The sequence below is a fragment of the Blennius ocellaris genome (assembly GCF_963422515.1).
Source record: "Blennius ocellaris genome assembly, chromosome: 11".
In the NCBI taxonomy this organism is placed as follows: domain Eukaryota; kingdom Metazoa; phylum Chordata; class Actinopteri; order Blenniiformes; family Blenniidae; genus Blennius; species Blennius ocellaris.
In genome coordinates this window covers 12,536,660-12,561,342 of record NC_137660.1, presented here as the reverse complement: position 1 = coordinate 12,561,342, position 24,683 = coordinate 12,536,660, and the positions used below count along the sequence as shown (strand labels likewise).

At 40.2% G+C, this 24,683-nt stretch overlaps 1 protein-coding gene across 1 annotated transcript; it reads left to right on the top strand.

Annotated features, from left to right (window-relative positions):
* Positions 1-2,037: 2,037 nt before the first annotated feature.
* LOC308137000 (forkhead box protein P4-like) lies at positions 2,038-9,898 on the top strand (the record flags this gene model as incomplete). Its single annotated transcript, XM_080505556.1, has 12 exons — positions 2,038-2,196; positions 4,005-4,109; positions 4,928-5,008; positions 5,606-5,708; positions 6,300-6,477; positions 6,938-7,042; positions 7,377-7,464; positions 7,994-8,125; positions 8,704-8,899; positions 8,987-9,057; positions 9,575-9,676; positions 9,773-9,898. 12 exons carry the CDS (start codon positions 2,038-2,040, stop codon positions 9,896-9,898), a joined length of 1,446 nt encoding a protein of 481 aa, XP_080361682.1.
* Positions 9,899-24,683: the final 14,785 nt, after the last annotated feature.

Here is a 24,683-nt window from a genome sequence, read left to right as displayed (position 1 = left end):
ATTTTGTACCTTGTGCCAGCCTGTACTACTGTTCTGTGTATCAATTATACAGTAGTATCACGTTTTTCTATCACTTTTCTATCATGCAAAAACTACTAAACTGTGTGCACACAAAGCTGGAAATGATATAATTTGGTCTTTTTGGCTCCTACCTTAGTATAATATCACATTTTGACCGTTTGGTTCTTTCACTTCACTTAAATGCAGTCTGCATGAAACCATGACACATGCAAAAATCATAAAACAAACAGAAAATAAACAACAATCTTTATAACTAAGAAATTATATTGCAGAAATGTCTTTGGCTTATGACGTTAATCATGTCCTAAACAGGTCTGGAGTTTTATTTCAAGTGCTGTTTGTCAGTGTGGATAGACATCTACACTCTAGGGTACACTGCATTTATCAGCAACCCAAATTAAAACACTTTTATTTGTTTTTTTAATAGATGCACTGATGTTCTTTTCAAATAAAAGAGCAGAAACAACTGTAAATAGCTCTTTGATAACAGTTTGACAGTTGTGTAGTTACAGAGTGCCTTTTGTTGTTCAAAACTCTCAGATACTGCATATCTAAATAAAGTCACGGACAACGTTACTATACTTGTCTTCTCAAAAATAAAATAAAGGTTTTTCTTTTATTCAGGACAATCAATGATGCTTGTTTTTGAGGCATCTTTAAAATAATATTTTATTAGATTGTTTAAGTCTATGAATATCAACAAAGAAAACTGCTTGCATCAAGAGTTCATGCTGCAAAGGAGCTGGAAACCACAAACTCATGCTTTGTGTGTGATGCACATCATCCTTTTAATATATGTGAGGCTTTTTTTTTAAGGTTTTGCAATGTAATACAATAATAATAATACGTGTATTTGAGATGACATTGCAAAGCAAAACTATGCAGGTATAGAAACACACATTTGTTCAGTGCTGTTACTTTTTCATTTTAATTATTACATGAACATTTTCTGTGACTTCAGTTGATCTGTTTCTTTTTTTTGTCAGTATTTCATATGTTGGTAACTGACTGTGAGCCTCTGTGTCATATTAACTGACTGATACTTTGACTCCTCCCTCTCAGGTAGATGCACAACTCCATCAGCTATCTCCCATCCTCACCAGAAAACTGCTTGACTTGGAGACAAAAACTCTGCCTGACTGCACTGAATTCAACTCTTCACCTTAACGGTAAGCAGCTTGAAGATACTATATTTGTCAAAGGATGAGGCATCACAGCGCTTTGTTTTTTAATAGATGATGATGTGATTAAAGTGTTATGTGTGTATTTTATCAGCTATTAGCTCCATGAAGTTAGATTGCTTTTCTTACCTGCGTTTTATGAAATAATTACTTGTATGTTTTATCGCTTATTCACGTAATATAATTTTTTTAATACTTTGCACAGAAAGTAAAGGGGTTATTACATATAATACAAAGGTGGCAAAATATTCTTTACACATAATCATGGACTCTTATTGCCGTACGTGTAATCTTGTAAATGTCCTGTCTGCAATCTGCGGTGATGATTTGAGACATGATGTTCTGAAATTTGACAAGTTTTAATATACAATAAGTGTGATTGTTTTTTTCCAATAACATGACACTTGTGCTTAATTTAAAATGAAGCCATATTTGCAGAACTTTTTCTAAATGAGGTAAAAGTAGAACATTAAGACAGTGACATCTCCATGTACAGGCATTGAGAAAGGTACTTTTCACCTGGATTGTTTTTTGCATTCACATCACTTCAGTGAATTTTAAACACTATTATAAGTCCTTTATCTTCATTAGAGAAAAATGCAGTTCTGCTTGAAAAGGGTAAAGTATAATCCCACAACCTATAACTACACATAGATGTGTATTCTGGCAGGTTCTAAAAAGAAAAGAAGAAGAAGAAGAAAAAAAAAACCATCCACGTTTTTTTGAACTAATTTGTGCCCAATGAGGTCACACAATTTGAAGAAATGTATCTCGCGTGTCTGCATCTTACAACTTATCTGTTGTTTGCTGATGTTCTTTTAGGACTTGAGTTGAAATGCCTGAGTCTCCTCTCAGTCCCACGGCTGCTCGTCAAACCCCGGCAGCCAGCAGCCTCCTCAGTCACACCAACAATAGAGCAGGAGAGAGAGTGTCTAATGGGGACTCCTGCAGTGGAGTGAGTGCTGAAAACTGGCAGAGTCTCCACCATAAACAGGTACGCGACTCCGTTTCTTCCCCCTCATTCACTTGTGCTTCGTCCTTCAACTCTTCCTCCTCCTCTTTATGCAGTCTTAGGCAAACAGATGTCAGGAGAAAAAGCTTGCTGGCCCATATTGGATATCGCCTGACAGGACACCAAACCCAGAGCCTGCAGCTCTGTTGACAGTGCCAGAGGTTTCATATGAGATGTGATCTGAACTGGGAGTTGACACGCAGAACTCCTGTTTGCCTTTATTATTAGTTTGTGAGTCAGAATAATTGTGCAAAGACCGAGGTCAAACAGATGCAAGTGAAAGGCAAATAGGCACGGCCCAAAATAATTTTATGGTTGTCTCTTGCAATTCTGTCCCTGATGATCTGAATCTAAGAGATCAGCTGAGATAATGAACACTCAGCCAACATTGCTTCTTTCGGTTTGTTCACTCATCTCGTCCCTTCGCTTCTGTTTTTCTTTTTAAATTCACTTTTCTGTGAGCTTGCAGAAGTTTGCCAGCAGTGTAATTGTGTGACGTGAATGCTTAAACATGTTACTTTTTGTAGTATTTCCAGCTAATATAAAAAAAAAAAAACTATATCAAGTGACAATGTCTTAGCTGTGCTGCTGCAACACTGTCTGATTGTCAGGGTGTGATTGTGCTCATCAGAATAGAATAAAGATTTGGGATATGAATATTTTTCAACTTGCAAACAGCAGAGAAAATTTCCACGTGAAGATTATTTACGGTGAAGACTGGTTTTATTGTGGTTGCAAAAAGGAGCGACCTCCATCTGTAATGCATTTCTTTTCTAACTATAGCATTCGGTCCACACATCATGAATGGCCTCTCCGTGGTTTCTAAAGCATGATAATGAAGCCGCCTGTGCATCAGTGTTTTCTTTAAAATGGCATACAACAGAGTATTCAAAAGGAAACTGGATCGTCTTTATTATTGATAAATCTCCTTTTGTAACGTCATGTGATAATTTGCTTACCTACAAAAAAAAGGATGTATGTGTGATGTGAGCATTTTTACACAGTGTTTGTTCGTAGCTGGGATGTAACTTTTTAATTTGACCTTTTCAGCAGAGGAAGAGTTTAGCTGACTTGATTTAAGTTTAGAATTAAATTTTGTATTAGAGACACATCCAGCCGCCTCTCTGAGGTGGACTCAATGGTTTCTTGCCATCCTCTCTGGCTTCACAATTGAAAAAAACAAATGTGGGACATTATCTCAATGGCCTGACCACAAAATTACACAGTCGAAGTTTTGACGCCTTTGGTGTGTTCTTCTTTCATTACACCTTGCAATCGACTGAGATATTATTACATGTTACTCCAATATCACAACAGACACTAGTATTTATGTATAAATGAGGTTTCTATTGCAACATGTTGAATATGTAAGTATCTTTTGTTGTGTCTTAATACAGTCATGGCAATTGTTGCTGCCTCTGTTTGACTACAAAGGGAGACAATCACTATGCTATTTGTCTCTCCATCAGTAACGGCGCACAGATCAGTTATTATTCTGCCAGTGTTTGCCTTTATTAATACCCATACACTTCTATTAAGAGCCACAACAAGCATGAAATTGTGTTGCTAATTAACTGCTCGTCCTATCTCCCCATTTCATTTAGGGTCAATGACACAATCCGGCATGATGATGTTCACAAAAGGTTGACAACACTGTTGTGTAATTGGAAAGATTCCCATTGGACGGTTATTACTGTTTATCACCTGACACTCACCTTCAGTCTCACTCCACTCCTTGACTCTGCTGTCGATTGTGGTCTGTTATAATTGTGTTCTTTCTCTCCCAGCAGGTATTTCTGGCGATGATGGCTCCTCAGCAGATGCAGCAGCTTCTGTCCCCAAACCAGCTGCAGGCTCTGATCCACCAGAAGCAGCAAGCCCTTCTGCTCCAGCAGGTATTGATGGCAGCAGGTCCTGCAACTGCATGGGCGACACTCACTGGATAAAGGCAGACACCGTTGTACTGTCGGTCGTACAGGCCGGAGAGTGTCATACTTTTTCTTCTGTTTGCATTTTTTAAATAAATGTATTTTCAAATGTAGAAATCTATTTTCAAGCCCACTTATATGGTACCACAGTGACCAAACCAGCCACTCAAGCACAGAATAATTCCACCAAATTAGCTATATTACCACTGATAAGAGATTTTTGCCTGCAATTAGACTAAAGGTCACTTATCACTTTACATTGTGGCTCTTTTTATGCTGCTTTTGGATTTATCATATTTCCCCCTCAGAATGCCGAACTCTAAAGCTGTGTACCGGTATTTAAAAAAAAAACAAAGAAAAAAAAAGGTTTTATTCTGTAATTATGAGACATATTGCAATCAAATATAACTTCTAGTTTCATTAAGCAGACTTTATAACTCAATACAATGTTTCCTCCAGAGCTTTACAGGGAAAACTGCATTTAAAATGTATATTCAGTCCTGTACACAAATTACATTTTTGCTCCTCTTGCTATAGTCATGTAAACTTTCAGTGTGGTTGTCTTTGTTTCCTCAGCTGCTTTTTTGTGAAATCTGGTCTGCTTATAAATAACCCCTCTTGTCTTTCTTGCCTCTGACTGATCTTTAAATAAATTGACTCATTAGTTGCAATAGTGGTGGATGGCTCTGACGAAAGACTGACAAGAAGTAGGAATATTGTGCTTGCAGTTTTTGTGATTTGAAATCTGTGAATGACGAGGAAACGTGTTCCCATTTTTCCTCCAGCAACATCTGAAAGACTTTTACAAGAAACAACAGCAACAGATTCAGCTACTTCAGCAGCAGTCCAGCAAGAAAATTAAAGAAGTAAGTACAAATAAATGGGGTCTTTATTCATAAGAAATATAATAGCGCAGTATTTGAAATATAATTTAAGAAAATGTTGCCATATTCAGACAAGTGCATGTAAAATAAATTGAATAGGAAAACCAATTTCACACGCAGTTTAATCCAAACTTGCTTTATATATTTTAGATTTATTACAGTGACGGTGAACTGAAATATATAAAGCCTTCCTTGTTTCATTGTTTATGACTTTATTTGTTGGTAAAATTTGCCACGAACACAAGTTTTCTGACTGTGTTGAAGCTTGAGTGCCTGCAGTAAACCCAGCGCTCAAGGAGAACATACAAACATGCAAAAAGAAACTGCTACAACATTGTATGGCAAACTATAATAATACGTTTATATATCGGAAGAACTGAAAAAGAACTAATCATTTATTTTTCAATGGTATTGTAATGATGAGTCGATATATAGACCATATTATTAATTAACACGCCTGGCCCTTCAATTAATGCAGAATATATTACAGAAGGCAGGTACTTGATATTACTTAAAACACATTTAAGGAGAGCGTGAGCATTTAATCTGAAATGTCTTCTTGTCTTCTCTTTTCTCAAGCTGCCAGCGCAGCAGCTCATCTTCCAGCAGCTGCTTCAGCTTCAGCAGCAGCAGCTCCTCCGCGCTCAGAGGCCAGCGCTGTCCTCCCCTGCCCTCTCGCCAGGTTTTTACACACAAAACGTCCCTTTATCAGCTTTTGTTCACATCCATTTTCAGCTGTGGAAATGTTCCCGGATCGCCCTTGAGATTGAACTAAAGGTCGATTAATTGTGAGAAAAGGAAAGAATCATAATACACAGTCTGTTAATATGTTTTGTGTAGGTGTAATATCCATCATGTGACATCAGCTCCAAAATTATTAAAGTGCCCCAAACAAGCAGCCAGTGTTGATTAGGAACTCTCTTCATCATGAAGATGATAAGGGATGATCTTTACATAATCAACTTTGTCTGCGTTTACATGAAGTAACAAAAGGATCTTAGCTCTCCACGATGTTTTAAATTGACGTCTGTGAAAGTTCCTCCTCAAACTGTACAAGTGTGCTGAAAAGGTGTGATACTGCTGCGAAGGCCAACATTTCCCCTGAAATCAAGCATTCAGAAAAAAAAAAAAAATTAACACATGATTTTTGGAAGCCACTTTACAGCTTATGTATATTTCTGCAAATGCAACCTCCACGTTTCTTTTATTTTCTTAACAATTAAAACAAAAACAAAAAAAATAGCTGTGTTCTGTGTTTTCTGTGTTGTTTCAGCTTGTTTCAGCCCTGCAGACATACAGCAGATATGGAAGGAGCTCACTTTGGGGAATAATGAAGAAAAAACCTCAGTGAAGGGCAATCAAGACTCTTCTGCCCCCAAGCTAGCGTCCCCTAAAGTCCCGGAGAGACAGAGCGGTGACCAGCAGCCTCTGTCCCCTCGCAGGGCAGGATGGTGAGAGATCTGTCTGCTGGAGCTGCATGCAGCCTGCAGCACATCATCACCACTCTGACTTCTTGCAAACATCAAAGGCTTGTCATCAGTCGACATTTTCTCTCTCTTAAGGCGATGGTGGAGAGGTGTTTGCTTTGAGACTTCTCTTTTAATTCCCCTTGGGACGATATATTTTGTATTGTTTGTTTGCTTTGTGTTCCGCCACCCGAAGTGGTTCAGCAAAGACAAAGTTTACATGACTACAGTACATGTCCCAAATCAAAAGTAAATAGTTTTCCGTTTATTTCTCAGTGCGCCCTTCCACCTCGCTCTGTCATTTCACGCTGTCTGCAAAGAAAACAAAACACTCTTCTATCTGTTTCATTGCTGTTTTGTAGTCTGGCTGCTACAGATCCCCCCCCCCCCCCACCCCCAAATTCATCATGAGATGCTTGTCTTTTCTCTCTCTCGCCTCTTTCAGCACTGCTAAAGGCGATCCCGCTGCCACACACGTCCTCTTCGGTCATGGGGTGTGTAATTGGCCTGGCTGTGAGTCCATCTGTGAAAACTTCAGTCAATTTGTCAAGTGGGTTTTAACTTAATCCTCATGCTTTTTACCTCATCTTCACTCCTCTGTATCGATCATACAGTGCATATAGATTGAGCCAGTGAGTGAGAAGTCATTGTGAACAGTAAATCACTGTTTGCACTGAACCAATAATTCCCCGATGGAGAAAAGTACCATTTGGAAGAAAAAAAAAAATTAAACCGCTTCTTTTTTCCTGCTGTTGTAATGTATGCTGTATCAACCTTCCTCGTGAGCCTCATTATAAATATTACAATTTTGAAAATCAGCCGTAGCTTTAGGAAATGAGCGACACCCCGATATTTGAGGAGAGGATTATTCCTGTGTGTTTCAGGCACATGAGGCGAGAACACAATCTAGACGACAGAAGCACGGCGCAGTGCAGAGTCCAGATGCAGGTGGTTCAGCAGCTCGAGCTTCAGGTCAGAGTCACGCAGCTTTTCTCTCTCTCTCTCTCTCTCTCTGTGTGTGTGTGTGTGTGTGTGTGTGTGTGTGTGTGTGTGTGTGTGTGTGTGTGTGTGTGTGTGTGTGTGTGTGTGTGTGTGTGTGTGTGTGTGTCCAAAACACAGCCTCAGAATTGCTATGTTACATTTTCTTTTCCAACTGCTTTAAATTCTATTTGTTCATGAGTTCATCCAGAATGAATAGTTCCATGGACATTATAGCGGGAAGATACATTCATTATGTTTTGGTTAAATACATGACATTAGTTTTTTGTGACTTCGTTTTACACAGACAACGTCATGATTTTTTTTTTTTTATTTCACCTCCTATGCAATTTCAAAGAAAGTAGTCTGAAATATAGAATTTTATGCCAGAAATGTACCCGCAGAAAACCTTCTTTTGCTGTGTTTGGTTCACTGCTTTCCATGTCAATAACCCCCGTGCAATGATGTTGATGGGACACCATCCGCTCTGATTTCCTCTTCCTCCCTTCATCTCCTCTAACAGCTCTGCAAAGAGCGAGAGCGTCTGCAGGCGATGATGGCTCACCTGCACCTGCCCACTCTGGAGGCTCAGCCGCTCTCTGCCCCTGCTGAGACGCCGCCATCGGATCTGTCTGCTGACCCGCGTGAGCTACAGGTAGATTGACCGGCTTCACGGCAGGGGGGTCAAGCAAATGAGGCGTAAATCTGAGAGGAAAACACCAAATACGTGGTGAGACTGACACTTACCTGGCGGAAACTCCATCTTCTCCAGTACTGATGAAGATGCTGCCGCACTATAATTGACCTGCTGCACTTTTCCCTGAAACATTCCAGATTGGATCACAAACACACTTTTGGAGCTTTTTCATATTATAATACTTCTATCTCTATCTGTGGATGATCTCCCTGCTCTGTGAGGAGCTGGAGTTTCCAGCTGTTGGCTCCAGACGGTGTTTTTCAGACAGCAGACATGTTCTGATTATGTGGAAGCTTAATCGTTTATTAATCTTGCAAATATTGCACTGTAATCGCAACAGTCACCAAACAATTTCACCCTATAATTAACAATAATTGGCTTCCCCACCATTGTGATATTAGTAGAATCACCTCTGAGGAGGCGGATCAAATCATTTTGTTCCACTCAGTTAAAAATCTCCCTCCCTGTTTTGTTTCCTTGTCAGTCTCCCCCCGTCCCCCGGCTCCTTTGTTAACATCTGCTTTTGTGGCACTCAGCTCGGCTCCGGCAGCGTCACCAACAACAGCAGCCTGTCCTCGCTGAGCCCGTCAGACACAGCCCGGGTGTCCCCCCAGCTCCTGGACCCCGTTGGCTCTCCCTCGCAGGGATGTGAGGAAGACTTGCTGTCTCACACGTCCTGTGCTGGGGCCATCAGGCGCCAGCATCATCCTTTGGTGTTCTCTCTGTCCTCCGGTAAAGCAACTATGAGTTTATTCAGACAGGAAATGAACACGGCAATAGGTTGCAGGTTTCACGTTTGACTCTTGCGTCTTCTTTCAGAAAATGAATATGAGCTTTACAAGAACACTGACATCAGACCACCGTTCACCTACGCAACCCTGATTCGACAGGTACGTTCAGGGAGTCTGAAAGAATAACAAGAGATAAAACCATGGTTGCATTTTCATACCATCCCTTTGCAAATGCATCATTGAGTTTAGTTATTCAGATCTTCTTTTCCTTTCCTTTACCTCTGTTTTTACTTGTTTGGTGAACTTGTACATTTCAATGCAGGGGTGGACAATTTGATTCATTGTGAGCAACCATTCAGAGATTTATCTGAACTATCTAAAATGACTTACTGATTTTAGCAAAAGACTGAATTGTATGTCTCTGAATTTGGTATATTAGGTCATGTGTTATAATTGTTGTATTTTGTTTGGATTTGGTTGTGAAGTACATGCAGGGTAATTTCAATGGATCTGTCAGTCAATCATGTATCAGGTGTCATTCGTTTGCATTGATGTCAAAAAAGTGCAGAAGTCACATATATGGACCATTTACTCGTAAAAACTCAAAGAGAGCTATTTCGTCCTCTGGATTTCATTTAAAGCTGCAGCTCAAGTTTTTGTCCCTCTTTATCTGCAGGCTATTATAGAAGCGTCAGACATGCAACTGACACTCAATGAGATTTACAACTGGTTCACAAGGACGTTTGCTTATTTCAGACGCAACGCCGCCACTTGGAAGGTATCACGCTCGCAAGTTGATTCACTCTGTGTCACACCTTATTTACACGGCATGTATTCCATGATAGCTCCCTTGCTCTGATTTCCTCTGGATCAGAACGCAGTCCGCCACAACCTGAGTCTGCACAAGTGCTTCGTGCGCGTGGAGAACGTGAAAGGTGCCGTGTGGACGGTGGATGAGGTGGAGTACCAGCGGAGGAGATCTCAGAAGATTGCAGGGTAAAGTACATTCACTGTCATCACATGTCTGAGTGTAAATTTCACAAGAGTTTTGACATTTTAAATACTTGCCCTTGAATAAAAAGAGCTTATGGTGTTTGAAACATGGATCTAAGACCCACAGAGCTACTTGACAGGGATGGAATAAACAAACTACAAATTCTCTTGTTGATTGTTTTAATTAAATAGTCATTTTTGGCTACATTGCTTTTATGGGTTTTCATTTGAAATATGCACTTATGCTTGATTACAATTTTCATCTACTTTGCTACTTTTAGAGTCACCACTGATTTCTCCCACAATGTCTTTATTGTTCAAATATTTTTAAACTAAAAAAAAAAATGGTTTCTTTAACACAGAACTATATTTACATTTGTTAACAAACAAATAATACCATTGTGTGGGTTTTTGTAAGTAGATTATTTCTAATTATTTGATTTAATTTAGTTTGTCTGAGAAAGGGGCTTCGATATTTAATAGATTGAATGATACGTTTTCCATTGGCAATGCAGTTAACAGAAGATTAAAACAAAAGTAATAATTTGACCAAATGTGTATGTTGTACTTTTGCTCAATTACAATTTAACAACAGTGGATTTACCTGTATTTGAATACAATTTGAGCAAATTTCCACACTATACACAGTTTTCAACTTAATCTAGAATAGACAATTGTAGATTAACTAAACTATTTAGATTTATTCTAAAGTAGATTTTTTAATTTTCTTTTTTACCACATTTCTACGTGAAAGAAGAAAGTCTTAGGAGCCTCAGAAGATTGTGCATCTGTAATATATTTACAAAACATACTCAAAGATGCTGATTTATGCAACACGACACAAAGAGAATGGTGACATTTGCAATAGCAAAGGCTATGATAATATAAAATTAAATAAAATTAAATATGACACGAAAAATATAAACTGACACTTTTTCATTAGTGTGTTTATAGCCATCATTGATTTCTGTTGTTGAATGACTATACAACAGATGTGTGCGCTGCACATTAACCATTATTCTGTTATTCTGCAGGACTCCGTCACTGATAAAAAACGTCTCGTCTCATCTGGCTTACGGCGCCGTTCTGAATGCGACTTTACAGGTGAGCACATGTGAGTCAGTGCACCTTTTGATCGGCAGCACACCGATCACACGAGCTGGATGTGATTGAGTCGTGCTCACTGTTTCATTGTCGATCAATCTTCTTTGTAGACGGCGCTGGCGGAGGCGTCGCTGCCAGGATTCAAGAAGGAGAGAAACTCACAGAGTCAAATAACAGAGAACAAAGCAGCAGACAGCGTCAGAAGCGACTTCTCTCCACAAGTCCAGCAGTGAGTTTTGTCTGAGATCATCTCCGAAAGACGACAAAATGATTGATATTGCTCACGAAATTTGTCGAAATGACTGAATCCCTTTCCTCCGTCAGGCCAATTCTCTTTAAAGACGAAGATCTCAATGACCAGGAGAGTCTGCTGCCGACATTGAAGTCCATCGGCCTGCAGCACGACATGACCGAACACCACCAAGATCATTTGTTTGACCTTGAATGACCCTCCGTGGTCAATATAGTCAATACAAGGATGAATCATGTTAAAGCAAGCTCCCACTGATCATCCAGGGATGTTGGGCAAATAGTGCAGCTGAGATGATTATGTTGTCCGATGTAGTGCCACACAGCCTGGAAACCTCCTCGTAACAGTATTTGAACAAACACACACACAAAATTATGACTGTCGAGTATTATGTGGTTCATCTGTAAATCGCTATACATGAACAATGTGTCCGTCACTGTTTGAATGTCTAGAGCAGGCCACTTTTCTGACCATAGTAGAGGTGCACAGGAAGACAAACTGGAAGTCAGTGTTACTTTTTTATTTGTTATTAGAGTTTTTATATCACCACACCTGACAGTGTGAACTCTAAGCGAGTTCAGATGCAGTGTAGTTTAGTCACGCCAGACCCTCCATACAACTCTTGCGCACAGTCACATTTGAAATGAACAAATCCAACCATTCATGCATTTCAAGCAGCTTCATTTTTTAAGGCCTAAATAATCGAAATAATTTATCACGGCAGAAGAAATGATTTGATGTTTTGTTAATGTGATGTAATAAAGCTTCGAGACGATTTATGAATTTCAAATTGCAACAAAGACAGAGGATGTGTCGCTCAGCGAAATAGTTGAAAATGTACAGTGTGCGCGGTTCCTCTTTTCTGTTTTCTCGTTGTAAATAAAATGATCTATACCACAATTCATTTGACTGAAAACTAAAGGCATCTTTAGCATGCCTTATGCTTTGTTTTCCATGTTTAGATCATTGACTCCTATCAATTCTGAGTATCTTCAAAACAATGTATATAAATATGTATGTCCCTATTCGTGTAATAAATACATGTTTACTGTTGTATATAAAGTATTTCCTTCAGTATGTTAATATACTTCATCTGGTTATGTCTGTTACACTTAATGTTGAGTATTCAAATCATTTTTACAAGGAAAAGAATAAAGTACTTTTCTTGGATTATTTGCGCCTGTTTGATTTTGACACTGTGTTGAAACATCGCTGCTGTTTCGCCTCCACTTCTTGGAAACAACAACCAACAAAAACCATCACAGGATTTTAAACCTTCATCATTCAATTAGATTATTTTATTTAGTAAATAACGACATACAGTAAATGCGGTCTGCGCACCTGATGCATTTAACTCAAAGTTGTAAAAATATGAAGACAAGCACGTTGCAGATGAAAGTAGTTCTCATGCACATTTTTCAAAATACAACCATTACTTAAAGTAAGTCATATTTGAGGTATTTTTTGGGGCATATAATCCATCATCCAGCAGGACAGTGGTCGTGGTGCTGATCTTTTACAGAAGACTTATCAATAATTTTGCATCTAGCACTGCATTTGATTATAAAAAAAATGTGACATATGTGTGTTGATTCACACTCACTTCATTGTAATATTCTTCAATCACACTGAGATGACTACAATAAAAACTGTGACGTGGATAAAATTACAGGCCTTATGCAGAGCAGCTCAGGCAGTTTATGAGTAAATTTCTGAACATCGCAGATCATCAGAATGTTGTACCAGTTCTTCTATTAGTATCCACCAAAAAATACCTTTGTGAAATTAAAAACGTGTGTAAGAAAACACAAAACAGTGCTTATGGAAAGGGAGGGTTGGGGGTTGTCCTCATTTACATATTATTCCATATAGTATAAATAAAACCTGCAGCATTTATATTGACAAGATTGTTACAATAGGGACATCATAATATTAACATTTTTCTCTTATCATGTCTTAAAATGAACCTATGCATTGCGCAAATCATACAAAGGAAATAAAAATTATTGAACACATGTAATATTAATTAAAAAAAAAGATTTTGAAATGTGCAATCAGTTTGGGCATAGTGCCGTCCTTTGACCACCAACTGTTATGTATCAATGTGTGTCATAGGTAATGATAATGTAAAGATATATATTGTATTATATTTACAAGAATAAGACAGCAGCCTAAAAACAAGCTGACACCAAAAGTAACACTGATGTGAAAGTATTTCAACGCTACAGTAATACAACACTACTTGTCCCTTAGCCAGTGAAACTGTCCCCTACTCTGAAATTAGTACAATGCATCATTAGTACAATGCATCAGCCTCCTTACATGGACACATTCAAGTCAATAATTATTTCTAATGATTACAGACTCTCACGTATGGTAATCTAGTTAGTATTTTCATAGCCAGATAATTAAGTGATAATTCATTTTATACCATTTTTGTCAATGTTAAAAACTCGTAGTGTCCTGATGATCACTGAGTTTGTTGGTTTACTTTAATGTGCTGCCTTTGTGTGAAAAATCAAAAAGCAAACATTGTCTCATCAAGTGAAGCGCGCCATGAAGTAAAACTGTGACTGTACACTTCACAACCAAACACAGAAGCAAAGAGTTTCTCCGCTCCCTGTTTTGACTAATGTCAGTAATTGTCTTTGCTCATAACGTGTTGGCTTTAAGTTTGCTGTTGCCTCTCAGGGTTTCCTTTGATTTGCTGTCAGCCCCTTCAGATGACACTTTCTTTCTTCCGATTGCCTCCCCACGTGGCACGCGTACTGACGGAAAAGTTAGCATGGCGCTCAGACAACTTCAACAGCCTCGCTCACACGCCCCTTTGATGTGCCATATGCGCAGTGTGAGGCAGGCAAGTCAACATGCTTTTCAATGTAGCACTTTTGACAGCACTTAGTCAACAGCTGCAAGCAGGAGAGGGCTGGTCTCTGCTCCCCTTCTCATCAATATCATGGAACGACGATGCCATCATGTGAAAGTGATCAGTCGGCTCTTTAGGGTCTCTGCATGCATGTTTCCATATGGTAAGACAGTTTTTAAGCAAACAATCTTGTTTTGTTTTTTCGTGAGAACACCAGTAAAGTGACCTGTTTCCTCCGCCCTACACCCTCTGGAGAAAAAAAAGGAGCATCGGACTAAATCAACAGCTGATTCCTATCCACTAAGGCAGAGATCAGAGAAGAAGAGGGAGAGAAAAAAAAAACAGATCATGGTCCCAATAAATACATCATCTGCAGACCCGTGGCTTAACAATACATTTGAGAAAATGCTTTATAGGGTAAATTTGTTAAGCTCAGGAGTTGGACAAAGTCTTGATCACTCCCTCAATCCTCACAAAGACTCCTCGTTACCTCCAATCTTTGTCTCAGATTGCTTTTCTCCACCCTCTCCCACTCATTCATTCATTCATTCATGGTCACTCTTCAGTCCTCTCCATACCCAGTCCTCATTTCATCTTCATTCCTCTTTTACCCACCGTCACGACATCCATCCATCCCCATACTACAACAATCCACTCCCCCTGCTCATTTCATTAAAATACCTTTATTCCTCCCCTCCCTCTTCATCTTCTGGTTACTTTAATACTTTAACCTCTTCTAACCTCTTTCATCTTTGGGTATGGAAGAAATTCTCACCTGGCTCATTTTTTCTAACATCAACACCCTCCAGAGTTCGAATTACGGGGGAGCTAAGGGGAGCTGGGCTCCCCTGAAAGGGACCTGAGCTCCCCTGAAAGCCTAATTTGAAAAATTTAGGGGGAGCTCTAAAAACATGCGGCATACCTATTCTACAAACATGAGAGGTCTGATCGGAAAATAGGGCTCCCCCGAAAGCCACGTTGTAATTCGAACCCTGACACCCTCCCTCTCTTTAATTCACCTCTTAACTTCTCACTTTATCTATTGTAGTGTGATTCTCACAGGTGAATTGTCCCCCCAGCACTGACACCAGAGTTCTGCTTTTGCCAACCAGAGAAACACAATAGAAAACAGGAGACTGTTTGCTGCACTGACTTGCCTCTGAAAGTTTAGTGAGAAAAGAAAATAAATTCTAAATATATTTGCAGGATCACCGTGACATTTTGCATCAATATTCATGTTGGCACAACACTTTGAATGTTGGTGACCCTGCCGACCCCCCCTATAGCTCCAGCAGCAGGCCCAGCAGGACACCTGCTATGCTGAATACTCAAGTTTATTTGTAGACCCAGGAGGTTTGACAACTCGGAAAACAGACAAAATATAGAGAACTGAGGCTGGAATTTGATCACAGCAGAGAATTTCTGTCACCGTGATTAAATTTGACAAGTAAAAAGCATTGTAATAAGAAAAATAAATCCCATTGTAAGATATTTAAGTAATCAGGAGTAAGATAATGAAGGCTGTTTTTAAGAAGAGCAATTTAGGATATACAGGCTTTGTCAATACTTTGTTTGGAAAATGGATGTCAATGATGTATTTGTGATCATTTCATATGTAAAGAAGCTAAGGTGCAGCTCTATTTGTTCTAAGTTAAATAGATACATTTACAATGCACAAATACACAATAAGGTTTGTAGCTGCTGATTCTCACAGCCTGCGGGTAGAAGCTGTACTTGAGGCGGTTTGTTGTGGTTTTTAATACACATGTCTTTTACCGGAGGGGAGAGGGAAGAACAGGTGGTGCTCAGGGTGGGTGGGGTCATCATAGATGGAGGCGGCCTTCTTCTGGAGTCGGTCACTCTAAATGTCTTTAAGGAGAGGTCGTGTGGACCCAAGGATTTCCTCAGCCGCCCTCACAACCCACTGCCGGTTCCTCTTGTCCTCCGCAGTGCAGCAGGTGAACCACACCGGGCACCATCAGTTTGTGTGGAATAACTGTATTAAAGGCCAGCTGAAGTCTGCAAACAGCATCCTTACGTATGTGTTCTTGTGGTCCAGTTGAGTAAGGGCTGTATGTCGGGCCGTGATCACACCGTCCTCTGTTGACCTGTTTGCTTGATGTTGGTCCAGGTCAGCAGGGACGGCAGAACTGATGTGACTGATGATGAGTCTCTCGAAGAATTTTGCTACAATGGCGGTCAGAGCGACCGGGCAGAAGTCGTTCAGGCAGCTCACTGGGTTCTTCTTGGGGACTGGAATATTGGTGGAGGTCTTATGGCAGGTGGGAACTGTACACTGTTGCAGTGAGAGGTTGAAGATGGTGGTGAATGCACCTGAGACAGATCACCAATCACTGGACCAACACAGAGAGACAGACACATCACACAAACTGCAGACAGAAAGACCTTTGAAATCGAACAGGGATTTTCTTGCTGTGAGGCAAAACTACTAATCGCTACACAACAGGCCAACCTTAAGGGAGGTCACCTAAAGTTTAATTACATAATCAGGAAATGAAAACTTTGTTTGATAAGAAAACCTTTCCTTTTTGGGGGGTTTGTACAGAGGATTTGATGTCTCTCAATTGAAAGGTTGCTAGTTTGTTCCCCCGCCTTTCCTTTTATTGAATTGAGCAACAAACTGAATCCTCTGGGATGGACTGAGTGCTTTGCAGTTTTCATTGGTGTGTGAGTGTGTGTAAATGGGTCAATGTTATGAACAATGCAAAACTTGGCAAATCATTTGTCTTGATCCATCTTATACCATGTGGTGATAAATGATAAAAGCATCACAGAAGAATTGGTGCATATTGGTAATAGAATTAATTCCATTCAGAATTTTGTTTTTACAGCTTTGTCTGAGTGTGTGTGTGTGTGTGTGTGTGTGTGTGTGTGTGTATGAATGTGTGTGGGTGCTTTTGCGTGCATGCAGGGCAAGCCTTTGCATATATACAATCTTGAGATAACACACTAATGGGGTATGTGTCTCCATTGTGTTAGGTGACTAAAGGCAGAACAGAGAAGGCAACTTAAAGTCACACAGCGAGGCCTCGGCCAGCCTCGCTGCTCTCGGATCAGCATGTTTTCGAAGGGGCCACCGAGACATCTGCTGGGAAGGGGAGTGTTTCTTATATTATGCTGAACAACAACAATGCTCACACACACACACACACACACACACACACACACACACACACACACTGCTACACAGGACAGCTCACTGTGTCCTGGGCAGTGACTCATGCCGGCATGCAGGGTGTTGCTGGAGGTTTCCTGGCCTCCCTTGGTGCAGACAGAAGCAGGAGGCTTCAGAAGAAGTTGACTGATTGAGCTGATCCCGAGCCATCATGTGCATCAGACATGTTGCCAGGACAGAATTTATCTGTTGGTGGGAGGGAGGCACACAGCAGCCAGACTGAAGGCAAGTACTGACCGCTTTAATGAGACAAACTGTAAATAATCCACTCGGTTCATGTTAGACAACAATCAACTTTTCAAGCCTCTAAGTAATTAAAGAATATTTGTTTTGAAGTTTAAATTTTTCACTCCTGATATACAGACATGTTCCTATGTTTCTCCGAGAAATCTGAACACTGAGGAAGAGTTTCAAAGTCCCGGAATCAAGATTAAAGCAACAGGGGGAGGACAAAGTATTACAAAATACTCCTGTGAAACTACATGAAGCTATTTCTGCTGACCGTCAATGTAATTTATCTTTCAGTTTTGAGTTTTGACCACTCTTCGGCTAACATGGACACCTTTTTATTTGCCCCCAGGTTGCATGTCTCTTAGCTCAGCCCAGGAAATCCGTACAGTGTGTGCCCCCGATACAGAAGGAAATACCGCTCACGCTCAACTCATCAGCAGTAAGTGGAAGCCGACGGCAAAAAATACAGTCACCACAGTCAGTTCCTGACACTCTTGATTAGTGTATTATGAACAAATCCGAATGGAGTAACTGAGTTATTGAGAAAGATGTATAAATGTCTGCGTCCAACACCGTTCTGTTTAAACAAACTTGTATTCTCTGATGTGTGCAGCTCAGCCGCCTCCTGCCGCAGCTTTACTGACAGAGAGCACAACGGAGGCCGCACTGTTTCAGACTGACCTCCAGTGTCCTCGATGTGGTCTGACAGTCCCAGATTCAGCACTCCCCCCTCTCTCCACAAGTCAGAGTGAATTGCAGAGCTCCAGAATGATTGTGCAGAGCAGCAGAAGGAGCGGGAGCGGGGCCGGTGTGGCTGGACCACACCGAACGCCTGCTACAGCTGCTGGTAGGCTCACTCATCAGAATCATCCTTGCAGACTATTTTAGATTGGAACAAACTGTCACATCAACCTTCATGTCAACTACCTGGAAAAATGAGAAAATGCATAGACATACTTTGTGATTATAGTCTGTCAGTCTCTTTGAATTTGGTTCACTTAGTGACTTGTTATTTCATTGTAAGTCCACAAAAACCTCACCCTCAGTCGTCAAACCAAATTGAAATTGAAAAGGCCTCCTACCAAAGGTATGCACCAATGATCCGAGAGGTGAGACCCTCACAGAAAAATATCCCTATCGCCAAATTTGTTGTCACAAAAAATATGAACAACGACTACTACAACTAGTTTCAGTGTTTACATTAAAAGTGTATCATTTATTTAAAAGAGATAAAATATGTGTCTGCAATATAGACAAAGCGTACAATCCAAGCAGTGGAAGAAAACAAATGGAAGTGTCAGGCTAAACAGAAAGATGAATGTGTCAAAAAGAGTGAACCAGGAGAGTTAAAATAGTATCGGGCTTTGCTGAAGCAGTGGACAGAATCAGAGGTGACTCCATCTTTTGTGGTGAAAAAATGGTGAATGAAAGTTTGAAACGGTGCGAGCTGAAGCAGGTCCCGACACGGTGCATAAACCCAAAGAGTTTGTAGAGAAAAGGAAGCCATTATTATAGAATTTAATAAAGAAATAGTATTTCATATATAGTGTGTGGGGGTTTTCCCAACTTTTTTTTTTTTTATTGTACAGGCTGTGGTGGCTGTGGTGGTGGGGGTGGGGGTGGTGTTAACACGTGGTCTCCTAAATTGTTAACAAAGGACAATCAATCATCTCTATAATTGCGGCTCCTGAAAGTTTTCCCAAACAGACTTCTGCGAGTTTTATCAAAGCGTGTGATGGGCCACTCCTTGTTCATGAGTGTGTTCATGTTATTATCCCTATGAAGGTATGCATTGAATGGATACAGTGGCCACACATAATGCTGCTTTTTTTCCCATCTACACTCACACATTAGCATAAGTTACATATGGGGGGTGGATAATTTGAGCAGCGACGCAGGAAAATGCTGGACCCCACTCCCCAGGGAATTCTGCCTTCTCCTTTTCATTTGCTTCCTTGAGTAAACAGGATAAAACAGCTCTATTTGCATGCGCTCACACACTATCAGGTCCTTGTGAGGATGAAAACAGCAGCTTCCTAATAATACAATGGGAAGGATCGCAGGAGATGCTCCGCAACACACCGCCGGGGTTAATGTATGCAATTTCATCTGCACCTAATTTTGGTAGCAGAACAATTATCATGTGACAGCATCCGCCGAGTTGTTGTTCATCACTGGCAGCCTCCGTGGCCTTTTTTATTCTCCCCCGAGGACTGAACAAAGCACCGTGATTAAGTAAACACAATCACACTTGATCACCGCTGCAGAATGGTTTCTCTTTTAAGTTCTGGCTGGCACCACAAACAAACACACTGGAGATTAATTTGGGGTTAATAGAGTCGTTAATCCCCAATCTGATGGAGTGTGACAAGCTCTCAGAACACGCGGCAGCTTTGTTTTGACCTCAGATGGGATGTTTGATGCATCTCACCAGCCTTGCGTGTTGCCCCACAGACCGGTGTTTTCACCTGCTGCTGGCCTGCCTGTCCTGCCAGTGCTCGGCGCTGCTGCTGGGTGTGCTGGAGGCCTGCTCCTCCTGCCTCCACGCCCTCTGCTCCTGCTGCTGCCGTGGCTGCGCCCGCTGCTGCTCGGCCATCCAGGAGGCGCCCGTGGAGGAGCTCAACTGTCACGCCCACTGCCACTCAGTCTTGTTCGAGTCCTGCTGCGAGCCGACCGAGTGTCTGGAGTTTTGCCTGGAATGTTGCGACATCTGCCATCGTACATAGGACGCCGCCGAATGAATGAAGAACTCCATCTCCTCTTATCTTGTCCACAAACTAATGCAGCAATTGACCTGATATAGAGATCTTGATATGCCGATTTATAGTGGCCACACGTAATTGTCAAGAAAATTGTCTAAAGTGGCAATCTCCAGGAAATGTATTTGAAATGTGTTTTGAAAGAACTTGGTTAAAAGTCCTGACAGATGCAGTGTAGTTTTCTACGTCTCTCTGTCCATCTGGAGTCAAACCCAACTGACCGGGAATGAAGGCAAGAGGAATCCTGAGCGGAGGGTCACACACGCTCAACACTCCAGGGAATTCAGAATCACACGGGACTTCTTCAGTGCTGAGGGACCCACAGTGGCAACCTGTCGGCGCTGGGATTCAAACCTGCAAGTATCCAATCACAAGTGATGTCAAATCAGAGAAACAACTATTTTGAATGTTTTTAATACAAATGAGCTCATCCACGTTTGTTGCCTCCAGCAATAAATAAGACTGCTGCTATTTCGGCTTCTATTTATGTTTGTGAGATGTCACACATGCAAAAACAAACAAACAAAAAAAAAAGCTCATGTCTTTAGTTTCAATAAATAAAAGCACACAGACCTTCTCTGTATCTTTAGCTCATTAACACCGCACAAGAGTTTCATATCGATTCCAATTTAAAATATTAACGAACGATATAATCTTTTTGAATATTCATTCCCAAACATATTATTTGCTCTGTTGTTGTGCAGCCAGAGTGAATAAAGCTGAAACCAGCAATGAGTTTAAGTGTTGTTTCTTGCACTGCACAACCAAATGGTTATTTTCTGGGCAAACAAGCACACGTCAGCGTGTGCAAGCTTCACTGCTGCTACATTTTCAGGAATTTTCTCCACAGACATGTCTTTTGTTTGTACCTGAAGTTGCATTTAATGACAGTGACCCAGCAGGACCCTGAGCAGAGGGGGCCTCCGCCTCTGCTCAGCTCGGCGCGGTTTCTAATGTTATCAGATCGCAAGCTTGACTTCTCCCTGCACAGCTCTTTGCAGCTGAGGAATGGGGCGACGCAAAACTTGTCAGTTCCCTCCTGAATCCCTTTTCATATTTGTCATATAAAACACTTAGAACATAAAAGGATGCTTACTCTCCCCAGATCTCGGAAGATCTAAGCAGCTCCTTTAAAGTGGTAGCGCAGGATGACAGCAGAGAGGCAGAGTAAACAGCCAAAAATAAAACAAAGTGGCGATGAAGACAACACTGTCAATCTGTCCGGGCGAGCCAAGAGGCTCATTTAAATCATGTTAGAGCACGTAAATCGAATTTAAGTATCTCTTTTGCCCACAACACATTCAGATTCCGCTGCTGACAAGAAACTCTGCTGATGTCTAATTTAGAGCATGGCGAGTACACACCATCAAATAAACAGTCGGGTTTGTTCCACTTGCCCCACTCAATTTGTTCGAGCCTTTACCCACAACTCACGTCTCCCTCCACAAATCACTCGCAGCCCAGACTGTCACATTCCTGCAGACATGTAAACCACGTTCAGGATGGATGTTTGTCTCATGCATGTTTCAGCCTTGAAATCACCAACTGAACTCGTGAATATGATGAAACTGAAGTCACCTCCGTGTCACTGATCGGGAGCTGAAAGCAAAAACGTTCACCTGTGTGAGTTGTAGCATTTCAGCGAAGCCTCCTCAGCAACACGTTCCACATTCTCAGTTTAAGTATGACTTGATTTGATTACAAATTATAAATAAATGAAATAAATAATAAACTCCGGGTGGATGTTTTTGTCCGAGGTGGAAGGAGATTGTCTGATAACAGAAACAACAGGAAAATAATAGTAATTGTAAAGTTTTGTTTAAGGTAAATATTAAGATCACTTTTATGAAACAATTATTGCAATATTAAATGTAATGCAACCAATAGAATGTAAAAAAATTCAGCAGATTTACCAAGTTGCATATATATATATATATATATATATATATATATATATATATATATATATATATATATATATATATAGGTCTCTTTTTTAACAAGAACTTGTCAAGAATTCCTTTGATAAATCTATAATTAAACCTCCAGCAGTGAAAATATACAATTCAAAGATAACAATATGATGCAAAAACCTCAAATAATTACCGCAAAATTAATCGACACATACCAAACATGTGGAATCACATCTAAATGGAAAATATTTTATAATTTACTAAACTGTTATACTTACAACTCACCTTTTTTGTTATTTGTTTATACAAACTATTGTGATACAAAATGAAAAAATATGAAGGAACAGCTAAAAAAATGAAAATTCAACATTCTAGTTGTTTTTTCTTAATAAAATTCTTACAGGGACAAATTATAACCTATATTATTTAATTCTTTATTAATGACTTTATATAAAAATAAATAAATATATATAAATATATATATGTATGTATATATATATATATATATATATATATAAAATCCATAGTCTGATGTCCAGCTCCAGGAGGACCAGGGGTTGTTTACTCTTTTTATCAGCTCCTTTTCTCCTTTCCTTTTTGTTTGTTTGTTTGTTTGTTTTTTCTGGTATCATGAAAATATGTTTGGATCAATATTTGAGCCTCAGAATGCAGCATGATGAGGATGATGAATGTACAGACTTTGACTCCAGAAAGCTGTTTTTACATCTGTCTGCTGAGGGACCAACGTTTTGAAGAAATACACTGATCCCGGTAAAATATTAAAAACTGAGATTGTTAAAGAAAGAGAGGTAATTCAATTTAATAAAAAAAACATGTCTCATCATGTATTGTTTTAATATTTAATATATGTATTTAGATAGTTTTGTAGCAGTTTTCATAATGTGATGAAATCTTACATATATATATATATATAAATTGGAATTCCAACTATAATAAGACAGAATGTCTTTAATTGTTTCAGAAACAAAGTCACGATGTGTAAAAGTTATGTGATTTTATTTTAAAGTCTTTTACTAAAAATCTGATTTTTTTAAGTGAAATTGCACATCAAGTCCTCAGATGGTGCATGTGTGAGTTAACTGATTGGGGGAAGCAGGTAAAACAGGTGAGATTCTTCTTAAATCTAACATTTTTATCATTCCGTTGGTGTAAATGTGTGTGAGGGATGACAATGGTCTCTTAATGCTGAGCTCCTCCACACTTACAACCCGCTGGAGGTCATCTTAAAGGTGTAGATATTAGTTCTACATCCAAATAAATATTTTAGGATCTATGGTCATCACATGAACTGCTGTACATGTTCATCCTGTTTGTCTTTGTGCTGCTCGCTTGCTGTGCCTCCATCTCCTCCGGTCTGCTGCACCCTCCACCGTCTCCACGTCCTCCTTTACTACATCCATCAAGCTTCTCTGACGTCTTACTCTTCTCAGCACTTCACCAAACCATCTTAACGTGGCCTCTCTGTCATTATCTCTAAACTCTACCTCAGCTGCTCACTCTAAATAAAGATCTGTTCTGAGCTTTGTCCTTTGTTTTGGACGGTTGCTTCCAGATGGAAGCCGCATGTTAACAATATCACAACGTTTCTTTAATTCCTGTGACTGTCGACGGTTCAGAGATTTGCAGATTTGTTTAAGTTTCATAAATAAAATGGTCGATTCGGTTGACAACCTCATCACGTGTGTGAGGCTCCCGGTTTAAAACAGACACCTTGTTTTTCTTAACGGTTGTCGGACTGGCAGCCGGAGATAACAAGACTGGGCATCACAGAAGGAGGATGACCAAGTGAGGAGTGGCTTGTTTCAAACCTGAGTTGCTTTTCAAAAACAACTCTTTCAACAGTTTTCTTTTTTCTAATTCAGAATCTGTCTATTTGTATTCTCGCCTGCCTCCAAAGCATCATGACAATGGTTGTAACCTCCTCAATCAAAACAAGCTTCATGTGTAGTGTATGAAGTAGCGTCTATTGAAAAAAGGGGAAATAATAACACCTAATAGTCAGTCTGTCAGATGTGCCCATCTGCTGTAAAGGAAACAAAAATAAATGTAACCAGATTTGAATATCTAACATTTGAGGCTGACGCAGAGAGGACGGATCAAAGGGAAGAGAGACACACCAGAGGGGGGCAATCATAAACACATTGTCTCATTTTAATAAGTGAGGAAAATGGTTTCTAAACCGGCGCATACCATCAGGCTTCATGTGTTTGGGCGAGAGGAGGAGGAGGGAGGGGTGGGGGTAGTGAAGTACATCAAAACACAGCTAATGAGGGACGGGTTAAAAACGGGTGTGCATAAAGGAGTGATGGCACGCTGCAAGTTCTGCAGGAAAAAGAAGAAGAAGCCAAGGAAAGAGAGAGGTCAACGCTAAATACACAGCATGCTGGAGTGTATTCGGCTAGAAAATGCAGGGCTGTAGTGTTCTGTTGTTTGTCTGGATGGTTTGTTCATG